General features: G+C 38.6%; 1 protein-coding gene across 1 annotated transcript in view; it reads left to right on the forward strand.

Annotated features, from left to right (window-relative positions):
- The window catches only part of RASSF4 (Ras association domain family member 4), a 70,835-nt gene that overhangs the window by 19,136 nt on the left and 34,110 nt on the right, over window positions 1-17,589 (forward strand). Inside the window, exons 2-3 of the mRNA XM_044659135.1 lie at window positions 10,536-10,636; window positions 11,449-11,524. Coding sequence (XP_044515070.1) covers window positions 10,575-10,636; window positions 11,449-11,524 — 138 coding nt within the window. The 5' untranslated portion in view covers window positions 10,536-10,574. The remainder of the gene's footprint in view (window positions 1-10,535; window positions 10,637-11,448; window positions 11,525-17,589) is intronic.

Below are 17,589 nucleotides of genomic sequence, written 5' to 3' on the forward strand. Positions count from 1 at the left end.
TGAACCCAAGTTTTTCCAACTCCAAGCTTAGTACCCTCTCCATTGCTGTACTGCCTTCATATAACACATCTTTCTACAAGGAGAAGGCTGCTGCCTGGCTGCCAAATGAGGTTTTTTGCTTTTTAGATGCCCCGTGGAGAAAGACTGAAGCAAATGGCCCTTTGGCAGAGGGAAGGAGATGAACTGAATGGTAGTTTGAATTAAAGCCAAACTCTCATTTTAGTGGTGCTGACCTGTTTTTCGCCTCTTAAGAGGCTCCTTCTTTTCTCCCTCATTTTGCTCCCTGCCCTTCCTTTGAGCTGGCAGGTTACTAATTGTATGAAAGCTCCCGCCTCAAGCCAAATGTTAGTTTCAGCTTTCCCATCATTCCTGGTCAGTCATTTGGAAGGTGTAGAAATGGGTGAAATCCCACTGGACTGAATTCTCCAGTAATTATCGCATTGCAGCCATGTTGGAACAGTTTATCCTAACATCTGTTGGGCAGAAAGTTGGCAAATTTGCAAAAGCTGAAGGCCATTTCTTCTCTAAGAATGGAGACAAGGATGAGCTATTCATACAGTAGATGTCATGGAAACATTGTTTGGAATACATTTATTTAACTCAGGGATATTTAATAGTGTTTTTTTTTTTAACTTAGCAAAAGAAAAAAAAATAGAAACCTAGAACCTGAGCTGGAAAGGGACCTTTGAGATCATCATTTTTTAGGGCAGATAACAGACCCAGAGAAGTAACTTGCCCACAGTCATAGTTTGGTGAAGTGGGAAAAGGATGGATTGTAGAAAACTGAGGTTCATATCTCTGCTCTATTTCTTATACTGTACCTATGTGGCCTTGGGTAAGTTCCTTGACTTTTGGTCTCAGTTTCATTGTTTGTAAAGTGAAGATAAACCATAGCATCTAACCCAGGGTTCTTAGGAGACACCAGTGAGATCATTGGTAAAGCATATGCAAATTTGCTGAGCCCTTTTCAAGGCTTCTTTCCTCCTTTTGCCACCTACATCTCACCCATGGCTCCAAGATGCTGTAGCATGGCATAGCAGCCACATCCTCCTAAACCATCCTGGCCAGTCAGCTGAACCATGTTGAGGATAACCAATAGACCACAAACCCACTCGGGGTTAGGAGGTGTCTAAACTTAAGCATGTGAATCCTTCACCTGGCAGAATGGACCAATGAGAGCAATTTGTTGAGTGGCCATGAAGGTGGTAGAAGAGGGGGCTGTGAAGTGCCTAAAGATTGATCAGACATCAATGATACCAGGGTCGTCCATGGCAACACTCTCCCAGGCCATCACCAGTCATCTTGATTTTTGTCTTGCCACTGGATTTGGTGAATCTGAAGGAGAATAAAGCTGATGACTGGGCAATCCTGCCTCATTTCAATTCATTTTATGTATGAGTCAGAAGACATCACCAGTGATGCCATTTTGGTCTTCAATTATGAAAGACAATAACCAACCAACTAACCAAGCTTTTAAAATGTTCCAGTAATATCAGTTTTTATTGCCATCATTTTCCTCCCATGTCACATAGGGAAGTTGGATTAGATCAATTCCAAGGTTCTTTTCAACTCTAAAATTCCATGTTGCTTCCTGGCTTTCTAAGATCTCACACTCTGACATCCCAATTGAATGTCTTCTTGGCAAAACACCTTTCCCCCCTATTCCCTTAAAATATTTATTTCTTGTATTCCATTTCCTTTGGATCCCATTATATGCCCTCCAATGTGACATTATCTGGCAGAATTATCTGTTGTAATGATTGATATAAAGTGATATATGTTCCCTACTCTCAGTAATATTTGCATTTTAAAGGGAAATATTTGGAGATGCCTTTACTTAAATCCATCCCCAATGATGAGCAAGTGGGGAAAGATTTTTTATTTGATGTTTAAGGCCTTTCACATGTGGATCCCACCTTCCTTTCCAGGCTTATTATACATTACTTTCTTTAACATAATTTATAGTCTACTCAAATTGACTTTCTTACTGCTCTTCAACTGTACTCCATTTCTAGTCACCCTGCCTTTGAATTTCTAGTCACCATGCCTAGAGTGCTCTTCTTTCTCACCTCTTCCTTCTTAGACTCCCTAGCTTCCTTCAGAGTTTATCTCAAACACCATCTGGAAACATATAGCCTTTCCTGATTCTTTCCTCCACCCTTGGTCTTAGGGCATCTCCCTAAAGTTGCTTTGTGTTTATTTTTTATGTTTTTTGTATATTTGTGTTTATGCCCCATTTCCATAGAAACCTTAAGGATATTTCCTTTTAGTCTTTGAATCCCTAATTCCTAGTATAGTTCCTGACACAGCAAGTACATATATCCCTAGTCCTAAGCAGAATGCCTGACACACTTAATAAATGCTTTTTGATACATTGGTTGTGAAAGAGGCCTTTTGGATATTTGTCTTGTCTTGTAATTACCCATGTAAGCAGCTAGACTAGGCATAGTAAGAGATAAGGTACCTAGAAAACCTCTTCTTTGATATGAAGGATAAGTTATAGCTGGATTAAGACTTGCTGTAACCTAACCTTCTTAGCACTAATATGTATTTACATGCATGATCATTTCCCATTTGACAGCATTCCTTAGGATTTTCCCCATCATGTCAATGGGAATCCCATAATCCTTCAAGATCACATTAACCTTGGTACTCATAGCTCATCTTCCCTAATAAGGCTCATCTGATCAGAGAACTCCACAGGCCAGCATCACTTTTTTTTTTTTAATTCCTTTGGATTTTCCTGCCACTCTCTTTTTTGGTCACTTTCCTCCTCCTTTTTTCAGCTTCCTTTTGAATTAGATTAGATTGTAAGCTCCTCGAGGTCAGGGACTTTCTTGTTCCATATTTGTATCCCCAATGCTTAGTATAACGTAATATCTTAATAGATGGGGAAACTGAGAAGAGGAGAGATTTGATTTCTTCATGGCCACTCAAATTAAGGTTTCTCCTAACTCTTGCCCAGCATTTACCATGAACAAAGGACACAGGTGGAAGAGGGGTCAGGAAAAGTCAGCAAAGCAATGGTTAATATTCAGAGCAAATTCTCACTGCCTTGTTGACTGTTAAATTGAGAGGAAAGGCTGCTCAACAGACTCAAAATAGAAAGCAGAACCTGCTGAAGAATTGGGAAATCTGAGCAAATGTGATGGGCATGAATCATAGAGGTAGCAGGAACCCTAGTGATCACAGTGTCCAATACTCTTCTTTTTAAGGTGAAAGAACCAAGGTCCAGAAGTGAAGTTGTTATATGCCTTAAGTCATCCATCCAATCAGTCAGTGGCAGAACAGAATTTGAACTTTGGTCTCTTGGCTCCAAATCTAATTGTACTACTCAGTCCTGTGTAACTTTGGATAAGTCATTTAACTTTTCTGGGCTTCTGTTTCCTTATCTATGTAACATCCTTTTACAATAACAAGCTTCCTTTAATCCTGGGGGGGGGGGACTATTTAAAGAATTGACCCCACCTTTATACCTGTAAAATCTGAAAATTAAACTAGGTGCTAGACAGGGTCTAGTTCTAAATCCTATAAACCTATGCTATGAAGTTCCATTCTAACTACTACCGGAATGACTTCATTCCCCCAGATTTTGGAGATCACAAGCCCCCATTTCGCTCTACGTTTTTCCTTAAAAAAAGCAATTTCCTCCAATTTAAAGATGTTAGAGTCAAATTAAGCCAACAAACATATATTGAGCATTTACTATGTGCCAGGCCATGTGCTATAAGTATACAACAGTGTGAGTTAAAGGCTTGGGGAATATGAGGATGCATGAAACTTAGTGACCGGAGGGGAGAAGCAGAAAGAGTTGGGAGTCAGGATCAGGACTTGGGTTTAATCCCATCTCTGCCCCTTACCTGTTCCAGCTGGATTACTTGCAATTCTTAGGCAATAAACATGTGTTGACCACCTACTAAGTTCAAGGTGTCCTGGTAGGTGCTAAGTATACAGGCACAAAGAAGGAAATGATTTCTCCTCGCAAATAGCTCACATTTTAATGGGAGAAGATAAGCACATTTATATATAAAATATATGGATTTTATATATAAATGTGCTGGTATTATATTGTGTGTATACATATATACACACATACTTATATTACATAGAACATAATATTTAATGTACACGATGTCATATAAGTTAGGGGCACCTCTGTGGATCAAGAGTCAGGCTTGGAGATGGGAGGTCCTGGATTCAAATCTGGCCTCAGATACTTCCTAGCTGTGGCACTCTGGGCAAAGCCACTTAACCTTCAGGAGGTTCATATCCCTTGAGTTTCCCCCATTGAAGTAAAACATACAGTAATGATCAAATGCCCTTTTCTCATTGGGAGTTTCAATCAATTAGTTGCTGATTTGGTCCAGGTTCCTCTCTTCTCTCACCCATATACCTGTTCCTGCTTAATAAAACCCTTATTAACTCTTATAAAACCCACCTGGCTTTGGACTTCATTCTAACAAGGGTCCCAGTGGACCTGACTTGCTTCTCTGTCTTCCTTGACCACCCTTTCTCATTCTATTTCCCCCTCCATAAAGCTGACTTGCTTCACTTTCACTTCACTGACTCATACATGTTTCTCTCTCTGGTTGTATCATATCTCAACCACATCAGTTTTTGCATTGACCAGGACTAGGATTAATGGTCCTGGTAGCCACTCCTACACCCCTACTCCTCCAGCCACAATTTAGGAAATGTAGACTACAAAGGCTGGGCTAGTCTCCAAACTAGGGTCTATTCCCTTTTCCTAGACCCCTAAGTCCAAACATGAGCCCCCTGGAATTTTTCCTTCAGGGATCCTAAGTGGCATATGAGGGAGATTGCAAACTTTCTTCCCACTAGACCATGGAGCCCTGAATCTCAAATAAATTAAAGTAAGATGGCTTGTTTGGCACATGAGAGGCACGAGAGAGCAATGTTTTATCCGAATGCCAAAAGAGATCAGAATGAGATGATAGAATTTTGAATTCAGATCTTCCTGACGCCGGGATCCACTATACCACCTAACTGCCTTAACACATGGTCACATATATGTATATATGGCAGCTGTGTGAAGTTTGGAGTAGAGAATGGATAGACTAGACTTAGGGGGGCCAATTAGATATAAGAGGGGTTTGTAGATTCAATAGTATTTTGCAGTTAATTAGATATTTGAGTTGGGAAAGAGAGAGGCTGACTTTGAGGAGGTAACTGGAAGGATAATGATGGTTTCCTCAGAAAAGGAAAGTTTAGAAGAAGGGAAATTATGGGCCCAAAGTAAGGGGAAGACAAGATATGTTTTTGACATACTAAATTTGAAAGGCCAGATTAGTTGTAGGAATTTATTCATGTGTATTGAAGCTTTCTTAGAGCATAGTAGCTATTTGTGAGCCCTCAGGAAATGTTGACTAGGAACTCACTCATTTTGAGCCAGCTGCCTTTCACTATACTATCTGGCTTTCTCTCTTTCTGGGTTAAATCAACCTTAAAAGATCCAAAAATAATGAAACATCTAGGAAGAGGGAGAATGATTTGTCAAGCTTCCCTCTTCTTCCCCTCCCATAATCAAAAACTGAATCTGAAAGAGACCTAAAGTAAGTAACTAAGGAACTGAAACTATTTCAAAATTTTGGTGGCTGGAAAAAGAAAAAGACTATTTGAATTTTTGAATGTCTTGGATTTACCTTCTTCCAGGGGCTTGCCTTGGGGAAGTGAGGTTCTGAAGCTGAGTTGTCTGTCTGAGGGTGTTCCTGGTAGATACAATCAAGTCCTCCCAAGTCCAGCTTTTTTCATTTCCCTCAATCTCCTGTAATTTAATCTCCATCATTCTGTTGAAACTACTCTAGATGGTCATTGTTGACTTCCTTCTTAGTTATCTAATCTCACAAGCCTTTTTCTCTGTCTTCCTTATCCTTAATTAGTCTTTAGCTTTTGGTTACTAAAATATAATCCATGTCACTTAAAATTCTCTCCTCACTTAGTTTTCATGACTTTGCTCTGTTGCTTCTCGTCCCACTCTCTGATTGCTCATCTTTCTCCTTTGCTAGTTCTTACTATGTCTCACATTCCTCTTAACAGATGTTCTCCAAAGCTCTGCCCTTGACCCCTTTCTCTTCTTTCTTTATACTCTGCCCTTTGGCAGTCTCCAAATGTCACCTCTATACAGGTATCTCCCAACCCTTTATTTCTAGCCCAACCTCTTTCCTGAATTCCAAACCTACCTTTCTATTAACTGATTGGACCTCCTCACCTCCTTGTTTGCATCTTAAAGCAAACATGTCCAAAGCTGAATACATTGTTTTTTCTAAAACATATTCCTCCTTTGGCTTCCCACATTTTATAAAGTGCTTGATCCGGCATCTTATCCTGTTTTTGTAGACAACATGTAGAGATGTTGGCTATTGTTATTATTAAAAATGAGGAAGGCAGATATTAAAAGGGAGAATAGTATTTTAATAAAAGCCATGCTGATAGAGATAAAAATCATTAGACCACGCGCCTGTAAGTATTCAAACTGCCGCCTCAGCCATTTTACCTTTCGTACCTTCCCACGCCCAGGTAGCTAAAAAGGAAGTTCAAAGTCACTTCCCAATATTTAAAGCCGTCCCTCACCTTGAAGACGTAATCCAAAAACAGGAAACCCGTTGGGGATCACGGGAAATGTAGTTCCAAGGTCCCCCAAGTGATTTTAAATAACACACTAGATGATGGTGCAACTAGTCCGGTTTGGATCTCTATGGAGGCCAGAATCCCTAAAGTGGTCATTAATGATTCCGTGTCCACTTGGAAGGTCTCCACTGTAATATTTCATGGATCTGTGTTTGACCCTATGCCTCATTATCAGTGACTTACATAAGGCCATATATGTCATGCATCTCAAGTTTACAGATGGAGACTGGGTGAGAGACATAGCTGACACAAGTTGATGAAGTTAGGGTTCAGAAAAATCTTGACAAAGACCTGAACTTAAATCTTATCTCTGACATTTGGCTATATGATTCTGCATAAGTCACAGAGCAGCTAGGTGGCACAGTGGATAGAGTGCTACGTATGGACATAGGAAGATTCCTTTTCTTGAGTTCAAATCTGGCTTCAGACACTTAGTGACCCCAGGGGAAGACATTTAGCCCTGTTTACCTCAGTTTCATCATCTGTAAAATGAGCTAGGGAAGGAAATGACAAACCACCTCAGGATGTGCCCAGAAAACCCCAAATGAAGTTAAAAAAGTCAGACATGACTGAAAAAACTGAATAACCTGGGAGGCAAATCATACATGTTTCTCCCCTGTATAAAATGGTGATGATAATAATAGTATCTGTCTCACAGGGTTATTGGAAAAATCAAATTTGGACATCTAAATAAAACACTTTGCAAACCTCAAATCTCTATAGATTTGAACCTTTATTACTGTTATTATTAGTAAGATGAAATTGAATAGGAATAAACGTGAAGTCATACATCTGGGTTTTAAATTTTTATTGAATGTAGATGTACAAGGCTGGGAGAAGCATCCTGAAGTAGCAGTTTTTCTGGAAAAACAAACAAAAAAACCTGTTGATGTTGTTGTGCCAAAGTTCAGTGAGTCAGCAGTTCCCGAGTGTGGTGCTTCTGGAAAGAACACTAGACTAAATGTCAGGAGATGTAGGTTGTGTTTGGGCCTGTATTTGGTTCTCCTATATAACCACTTAAGCTCTGGAACTCTATTTCCTTTTTTGTAAAGTCATGGAGCAAGGTGAGACTAATCTCTAAAGTACTTGCAACAAAAGAAATCTATGATTCTGGAATTTTGCCAAAATTTCCCCTCTGGGATCACTCTCCCAACTTTTATTCTTCTGCTTTCAGATCCCCAGAAGGTAGCCTTTATTCTAATTCCTATTAACTGAAAAAGAAGCAGTTCATGATCTTTAAAAAATTGTAATGCTCTAAGAAAAAAAAAATGGGGGGGGCACAGTGAGAGAGGAGGAGGATGTCTTCAAACTTTAAGCTGATGAAGTTTCATTACTGGCCAAATTCTAGAACTTATTATTAGAGGACTAGTTTGTGACTGTTTACAAAATAATCAAGCAGTGACTGTCAAAGTTCAAATTGGCTTCATCACAAACAGGTTGTCCTGCCTGGCTAACCTACTTTCTTTCTTTTGGCAGGATTATTGTTTGACTAACAATTCAAGAGAATGATGTAGACAGGGTATAATTGGATTTCAGGAAAGCATTCCTCCATGCTTTGTGCTGTTCTTTTAGACAAGATGGCAAGATATGGACCTCCATTATCCTGGGCTATTTCCAAATGCTTTTAGGGGTACCCAGTCATCACTTATCCATCCCATCAGGCCAATTTAGGATTTGGCCAATCTGGTTCTTTGATCAAAATTGTTTATTGCTACCAATTCAGGCTCACTTGACTTAAAGACACCTAGGAGATCCCCTGATTTCATAGAAGACCTTCTGTTGGGTGTTCTGCATTGACCCCTGAGCCAATTGCATATCGCCCCCTCCTTTGTTTGAAGAGAAGAGAACATAAAAAGCGAACCCAGTTTCATGAGAGATTTTTTCCATGACCCAGAAAAACAAATAGTCTCATCTGAATGGATGCTTCCAATGATCACAAAGGACCATAACTTTCTTTACATAGATCAAACCTATATAGGACAATTCAGTGCTGGAAATCTGATGTAGCTGGAAATTTGCCCCAGAGAGCCAGTGTTCACACTTTTATGCTTTGTGGGAAATGCTGAAGGTGGATAAAAATATGAGTGTGAATGAATGATCAAATGAATGGAAAAGCATTTATTTTGTTGTTGGTTTTTTAAACCCTTACCTTCCATCTTAGAATCAATAGGGTATAGTTCCAAGGCAGAAGAGCAGTAAGGGAGAGGCAATAGGGGTTAAGTGACTTATCCAGGATCATGCAGCTAGGAAGTGTCTGAGGTCATATTTGAACCCAGCAACTCCTGTCTTTAGACCTGGCTTTCAGTCCAATGAGTCACCTAGCTGCCTCCAAAAAAGCCTTTATTAAATAGCTTCTATATGTTAAGCACTGTAATAAATACTGCGGATAGAAATACACAAAGGAAAGAATATATCTGTCTTCTAGGAGCTTACATTCAAACATCTCTCTTTCCATATACATATATACATGCAAATATATGAATATAGAGAGAATTGAATGTGCACATATATGAATAATATAAAAATTACCCATTCATATATATGTATGCTATATAGGTGATATCTATGAGAGTAGTGTTCTGAGAGTCTAGAAAGTTACCAGGAAGGTGAATAGAGCCATTTAAAAAAAAAAGTAGATTTACATACTTCTAGGAACATACCTAGAGTTGATGGTACTAGAACTTAGGGTGGGGATGCTTTGGTGATGTTAGTTGGTAAAATGGCTTGAGAGTCAGGAGTGAAGCATTGCTGGGTTTTTTAATAGTTCTGGCCAGGTACAAACATGGTTCCATTGTAATGCTGGTTTCCATCTTGCAGGAAAGAGTGGACCAGATGATCTCTAAAGTCCCTCCAGCTGTGGTGTTCTCTGGAGTACCCGCTGGTGCTTTTATTTTTGTTGGTTGAATTGCATCCTCCCTACTTTCTTTTTTTCTTTCTTTCTTTTTTTTTTTTTTTAAACCCTTACCTTCTGTCTTGGAGGCAATGCTGAGTATTGGCTCCAAGGCAGAAGAGCAGTAAGGGCTAGGCAATGGGGGTCAAGTGACTTGCCCAGGAACACACAGCTGGGAAGTGTCTGAGGTCAGAGTTGAACCTAGGACCTCCTATTTCTAGGTCTGGCTCTCAATCCATTGAGCTACCCAGTAGCCCCCCTCCCTACTTTCAATACATTCTCTCTTCATCTTTGTCTCCAGTAATTCCTAGCTTCAGTGCTACCTCCTACATGTGCTTTGTATTTATTATCACTTCCTCATCTCCTTACTCCTAATTGCTGTTTACTTAGCATTAACTTGTATTTACTTTGTATATATTTTGTATATAGATATTTGTGTGCATGTTGCTTATATTGTAAGCTCTTGAGGGCAAAGACTGTTTCAGTTTTAACTTGGTGTCTAAAGTCCCTGATACACAGGAGGTACTTAATAAATACTTATTCATTAATCTAGTTAACATTTGTTTCTTTTATAAAGACAATCACTTGCTTTCTTGAGGCACTGTAGGCTGAACTGGTTGACTTCCTAAACCTTTTCCCATTGTTCTAACCCTGGCCTCATTTAACAAACATTTATTAAATACTTACTGTGTGCCAAGCACTTAAGTTAAGTACTTGGAATATAAAGAAATGGAAAAACATAAGACCTATCCTCAAGTAGCTCTCATGCTAATGGAATAGACAGCTTGCAAACTTTTTTGCCCCTTGAAAATACATATGCAATTCAGATGGAAGGCAGTGTTACTTTCTTTTCTTTTCTTTTCTTTTTTTTTTTGATTTGAAAATTTTTATTTAATTAATGCAGTGTTACTTTCTAATGACCATGACAGACAACCATGACCTCCCCTAAACACCACAGCCTTGTTTTATTTATAAACTCTTTTTGGTTTCTTGGCAGATTGGCCCTCTGGTCCACCACACAGAGCTCCTGGTCAGGATGGATGAAGAGCTCCTGCCCAATTCACATGTGCTCATCAGTGGCAATAAATCCATTCTGAAGTAGGTGCTTCCTTCGTCTCTTTGAGAAGAACTTTAAAATGATTGCTGCTACAGACCTGAGAAATCATAAGATGAATGATTTCATGCCTTATTACTTAACTGCTCTGGGCCTCAGTTTCCTCATCTTCAAAATGATGATATTAGACTAGATGACCTTTAAAGTGCCTTCAGTTGGTATCATATTTATAATCAGTACCACATTTGTGTCATAAAAAGTGCCTTTACCATATTGTCCCCTAGTTTTCTTTTTGTAAGGCAGGGCACTTGCACCAATGAGCTGCAACTACTCTGATGTGTCCTTGGAGGGATCCCCCAAGGAGGGGATTGAGGGGAGCAGTCTGGGGTTAGATGTAGGTAAGAAATCTTGAAAGGGAGAAGTGGCTTAACCCACCATCCCATCCATATATTTAAAGCATATTTATAAGCAAGAAAGAGTTGAGAATAGAGGGAATTTCTTTCTTTACTGAGAGAAATTTAAAAGTTAATAATGTAAATGGGTAAGATAGGTGCTGTGTTGATAGGATTTAGGTGTTGATGACAGTACATAGTTCTGGAGACTCTTTAGTACAGAAATGTCTTGTGTTTATACAACATTTAATACATTCTCAAAGGACTTATATCTGTTATCCCACTTGATTCTATGAAACAGCAGGGCAAATTTTGGTAGCATCATTATACAAATGTCCTCTATGGCACAGAAAATTGTAAGCCTCAATATCCCATAGCAAGTGATTGATTGCTGGTCTCCTGAGTGTTAGACCTGTGTGTCTTCTGCAGGCTGCAAGCCTAAATCTCTGTTTTGACCCCTGCAGATCAGAACTCTTATCTCTGCTAAAAACATACAATTGTTATCATGAAGGAAGAAGCTTTCAGCTCAGACATCGAGAGGTAAGATTTCTGTTTAATATCCAAAAAGGATTCGGGATGAATAAGCAAAGTTTCCCCAGCAAAAATCTAGACACTGACTTAGACCTCTAACTTGAAGTTAATTCTAAGCTGTGCTATGGAAGAAGCCACTGTGACTAAAAATGAGGATCTGTGGTCATTCATATTATGTGCTCCTTACCCCAATAACACCAGTATTGCTATGTCCTTAGGTAAGAGCTCATGGACTCATAGCATCATGGAGCTGGGATAGACCTTAGGAAATATCTGAACTAATGATTCTTAAACTGGTTGCAAATATATATATATATATATATGTGTGTATGTGTGTGTGTATATATGTATATATATATTCACTTATATATATACATATATAATTTATATATACAAACTCTTCTATTTCAATATAATTGATTTTCTTTATAATCCTATGTATTTTATTTTATGCATTTAAAAACAAAATTTTGAAAAGAGATTTATAGATGTCACTAGGCTGTTAATAGGTTAAGAGCTCTGTCTAGCTTTACTCCCATTTTTTAGGTGGGGAAACTGAGCCATCAGAAGTTCAAATGATATCCCCAAAAGCATGTAACAAGGGTTCCATCACTGATTTGTAGAGCTTTAAAAACAGTTAAAATTATCTTGGAGAATATCACTGGAGGAGAAGAGATATCCCAAAAAGGAAACTTTCCTCTTGAGAAGGATGTTGGAAAGGGGTGGGAGGAGGGAGAAGCAGCCAAAGTGACTCAAATCTTTCTTTTAGAAGCAGCTGATCTTACCACCTGTTTCTACCCTACTAACTGCTACTTCTGAGTCATTCCAGCAGCCCCCAATTCCAACAATAATTATCGTTCCTCATCTTCTCCAAAATGTGGGATGACCTAGGGGGGCAACTTCTGGAATCCAAAAAACATTTTTTGAGTACCTGTTACATCCAAAATATTGTGTTAAATGCTAGACATTATGATGATTAACAAAATATGATCACTGCCCTCAGAGAGCTCATGATCTAGACTAGGAAGTAGGAGATAATATACATGTAAAATAGGGTGTAAGGACTAGACTAGAATCAATCTAAACCTTTTTTATTTCATAGACTGTTTGGTAGTCTGGTGACTCTTCAGATTCATGGTTACATTTATAATAGGAAGAAATGCTAAATATCTGTTTGAGATTAGTGAAAATAAAAGATATTTCCCCTCTAAACAAGTTCATGGACCCCCTAAAATCTATCCACTGACTCCTTAAGGATATGTAGATTTCAGGTTAAGAATTCCTGATGCAAACAGATTACTTCATAGGTATAGGGAATTCCCAAATAAGGAAACTCTCTTACCAATGTAGGTTCTTTGTAATTTATAGTCTTAGAAGATTTACCTAGGGAATGGGTAGGTTAAGTAACTTGCAAAGGATCACACAGTAAATCCAAGGTTTCCTGATTCCAAGATCAGTTGTCTGTCCATTGTACCATGTTATATTTGGTATATTCAGTAAAAACAATAATACTAATATATATTTATAAATCCTTACTTTCTTAGAATCAATACTGAGTATTAGTTCTGAGCCAGAAGAGTGTGAAGGACTAGGCTTTGGGAGTTAAATGACATGCCTAGGGTCACACATCTAGGAAGCATCTGAGGCCATATTTGAACCCAGGACTACCCATCTTCTAGGCCTGGCTCTCTATCCACTGTAGCACCTAGCTGCCCCCTGAATATGATGATTTGGGTTTTTTAAAACCCTTACCTTCCATCTTAGAATCAATACTGGGTATTGGTTCTAAGGCAGAAGAATAGTATGGGCTAGGCAATGGGGGTTGAGTGACTTGCCCAGGGTCACACAGTCAGGCTCACTGGCTGAATAATAGTAGACTTAGAAAGAGGTGTCTGAATGCTGTCCCCTGGGGAATGCAAGTTGGGAACCACAGAATCCCTTTCTATACCTAGGGGTGAGTTAGTAGGTGTGGCCTGAGCTTTTCTGTGGTCCCTCCTTTTGATGGCTCTATTGTGATGAGCCTGCTGGTCAGGAATCACATTCTGACAAAGCCACAAGGCTGTTTCCTGTGCTATGTTGGCAACTCTGAATCAGTCTCATATCCCCCTCTCTCCCAATTTCTTTCCTGATCTTGTGTTTCCTTCTCTGGAAAAACAGCTGATACTTTTGTGTCCCAGAATTAAAACAGAATCTAAGAGCTAGAAAGTATGCTGGACCAACCCCCTCATTTTATATACTTTTAGCAACTTCAGACTCAGGAAGATGAGGGACTTACTTTCCCCCTACATGTATGGCTACGGTTGCTCCCAACTTACAAGAGGGATTGTTAAATTTTAAGTGTGAGAATTTATACCTGGGAAATCAACAAACACTGCAAATCAGAAGAATCTGATTTATTTGTTGTTTTGTTGATTGTGTCCATGTCAGAAAGTGATGGAGAAAATGTTATAATGTGGAATAGAATTTAAAAATGTATTGTGAATACACTCTCCCATGCTTTGGGAAGGCAATTGTAATTGATAAACATTTACTAGCACACCCATGCTCAGATATATAGCAGAGAGAAAGGGAGACTTTCTCCGTTGGGAAATGGTGGGGCAAGGTAGGCTGGAGGGATAGTTCCCCATAAAATACCACCTTAGTTCTTTTCCTTTTTTCTTTTTTTTCATCCAGACCTATTATTTCCTTAGTGTAGGCTGCTCCCAGTGTGGAAATGTATATCACTGTTACATATTCATAATTTATCTGAAATTTAGAGACTGAGAAAGTTCCTAGAGAGGTTAATCAGCTTCCGAGGGTCAGACAGCTAAATCTGGGTTAATTTGGACACCCATCTTCCTTACTCCAAGACCAGCTCTCTACTAGTTACCGTGTTCCCTTTCTTAATTTAAACTTTCTAGTAATTATCTATTGTTTTTACTTATCATTAAACAACCACAGAAAAAGCTTTGTTAATTAATTATTTAGAGGTAGGGGGTTGAAAGGTAAAGGAACCAGGACAGAGTATTGATTCTCAGGCAGAAGGTAAGGGTTTTAATAATAATAATAACAATAATAATAATAACTTCCTCAAAGGGTTGTGGGTCCTGAATAAGATAAGTCATATAAAGAAAGCTCTTTGCAAATCTTAAAGATCTATATAAATTCTACCTATTATACTTTAGTTAAATGGCTCATAATCTTTTTCTGTTATTCACCCTTTGGCAGTCTGATGAAGTTTAGCCTTCTCATAATATGTGTTTTTTAAAATAAATAAAATTTTAAAATAAANAACTTCCTCAAAGGTTGTGGGTCCTGAATAAGATAAGACATATAAAGAAAGCTCTTTGCAAATCTTAAAGATCTATATAAATTCTACCTATTATACTTTAGTTAAATGGCTCATAATCTTTTTCTGTTATTCACCCTTTGGCAGTCTGATGAAGTTTAGCCTTCTCATAATATGTGTTTTTTAAAATAAATAAAATTTTAAAATAAATAAAAGTAATACATAAGTTAAAAAATAGAATTATGAAGGACATCAATTATCTTAGAAGGCATATCTATTTCTATACATATTTAAATTAAGTTTAGAAAGCCCAAGGGATGAACCTCTGCCCAGTGAAATGCATATTGTAAAGAGCAATTTCTCATTTCCTTTTCCAAGGATTGGCCATGCCACAGAAGCAAGAGTGGTGTATGAAGAGCAGTTCCTTTTTTCAACAATAGCCCATCACAGGCAGAAAAAGAATTGTTAGAGGTGGGAAGGATAAGGGACCTTTTCTTGTTAACATCACCTTCCTCCTTTCATTTCTCTTTAAAAAATCAATAGGTCCACCAAATGAGCCTGAGTGTTTTCCATATTGAGCTGCCTTTAAGCATCTGTCCCCTGCCACCTCCCTGAATTAAGAGTATATGAGCCCTGACAGGCAGCCTGATTGCACAGTGGTTCCTCTGGTCCCCAGACACCCAGAGCAATAAACGCCAGAAAGTAGGAGGCCAAGTAGTGTCCTCAGACCTTCTCCTTCCTTAGCCTGCCACCTGCTGGCCTCAGACCTACTTAGTTCTTGTGTTGGATAATAGAACTATTGACTTCAGGATAGGGCATTTCCTCTCCTTTTTGCCTACTCTGTGTTTCCTAGAAGAACAATAACAATAATAATACAAAATATGATATGATAATAATTATAATGATGATATAACCAACAGGCATGACTTTTTGGCTAGAATTACACACCTAAAACTTCCTGTCTTTCCTAAACTGACAGGAGAAAAATCTCCACGTAACAAATGCAGACTTCTCAATAGCTTGAAGGATTTAATCAATAAACCATGATGGAACCAGATCATTATGTATTGAACTGTTGACCATCATCGCAGGCACAGAACATTGATCCATAAGAACTTAAAAACATTTTAAATTAGTGTCACTGTGCCAATTACTTATAATCTACAAACTGCATGATATAAAAAGGCTTTGGAGATCTAGGGACCTACGAGAAGTCAAGAAAAATCATGTCAGAAGAGGATGAGATGCCTAGCATCCCCGGAGTCCCATCTGCTACTCAGGTTGTACCAGGAAATTTTAGTGGGCAGGGAGGCTGCAGAGAATAAGCTCACATTTTAATGTTTCAATTCAACTATAAAATGCACTTCTTTTTTCAACCTATACAGTAATCTATTCACATTTTTAAAAATCCTTCCATATTAGAGTCAACACTAAATATTAGTTTCAAGGCAGAAGAGCAGTAAGGGCTAAGCAATGAGGATTAAGTGACTTGTCCAGGTTTGCACAGGTAGGAAGTGTCTAAAGCCAGTTTTGAACCCAGGACCTCCTGTCTCTAGGTCTGGCACTCAATCCACTGAGCCAGCTACTTGCCCCTCCATAGTAGATTTAATTTTTAAAAAGAATTTAAAATTTAAAAAATTAAATAGCAGTATAATGATGTCTTAGCCACATTTTTACCCAAATCCTGTAGAAAAATATGGAGGAAATGAGTAAAAAAATTATTTGATAATAGAATAAATGAATTAATGAGAAACATTGAGATCTGCTTCCCTCATGAGTGTGAACATATTCTCTAAATTTGGAGTGCATCTCTTTATGTCACACAGGATAAATTTGCATGAAACAGTTGTGACAGACATCATCTTCCTGCCTTTCCTACATTAATTATCTCCAATGTACATGTGCACCTTGCTTGTAGTTTCCATTCTCTTTCTCTTATTTTACTTTAAATAGCAAAAAACTTAGCTCGCCTTTATCCTGGTCCATCTAATTCAGGGAATCTTGCCTTTTTGTTTGTAATGGATCTTTTCATAATCTGGGGAAGTCCATGGATCACTTCTCAGGGTGACAATTTAAATGAATAAAATGGAATACATAGAATTACAAAAGAAACCAAGCATCATTGAAAATAAAGATCCTTTTTTTCCCCCATTTAAGTGGATGGATCCCCTGAAATCTGTCTGTGGATTCCTTGGGGGCCATAGAACCCCTAGTAGAGATGCTGGATGAATAGTGCATAGCCATTGTCAGAAATCCTTTCCCCATTAAAGATGACACGAGGGCACAAGTATAGAGATACTCCATCACAGTATTTCTTTTTATACCGTTCTTTGGGCAACTGAAAGCAATTCATAAACAATCAATGACTAAATTTAGGCCACGAAGGGAGGTTAAAGATCATATTTTCCCCCTTCCTTCCTGTAAGTGAGGGATCAGGGAAGGGAAGAGAAGACTGACTTACTGCCCCTCGTCAGCTTCTCTGGGCAGAGAGCTGGCATCTCTGAGGGCAATTTGGGCACCCGATGCTGGGTCTGATGTCTCACTCCACTATGAGGCCATATGAGGATTGCATTTCCTTAGTTAATCACTGAAGCTCATTAACAACAATGCTAATTATCATACTCTGCTGCTAGTCTTGACTGAGTAAAGTCCGGTATAAATGGAAGGTTGTAAACTCAGTGTGGTTCCATAATGTGACATGGCTGCTAAAAAAAGTTAATTAAGGGAAGTAGAATTGGGGGAGAGAATAGGGGTGGGGGGGGATAGGCCTAATTTGCAGACCACATTTGGATTATTGTGCCCACTT

The sequence above is a fragment of the Gracilinanus agilis genome, chromosome 2 (assembly GCF_016433145.1).
Source record: "Gracilinanus agilis isolate LMUSP501 chromosome 2, AgileGrace, whole genome shotgun sequence".
Lineage (NCBI taxonomy): Eukaryota > Metazoa > Chordata > Mammalia > Didelphimorphia > Didelphidae > Gracilinanus > Gracilinanus agilis.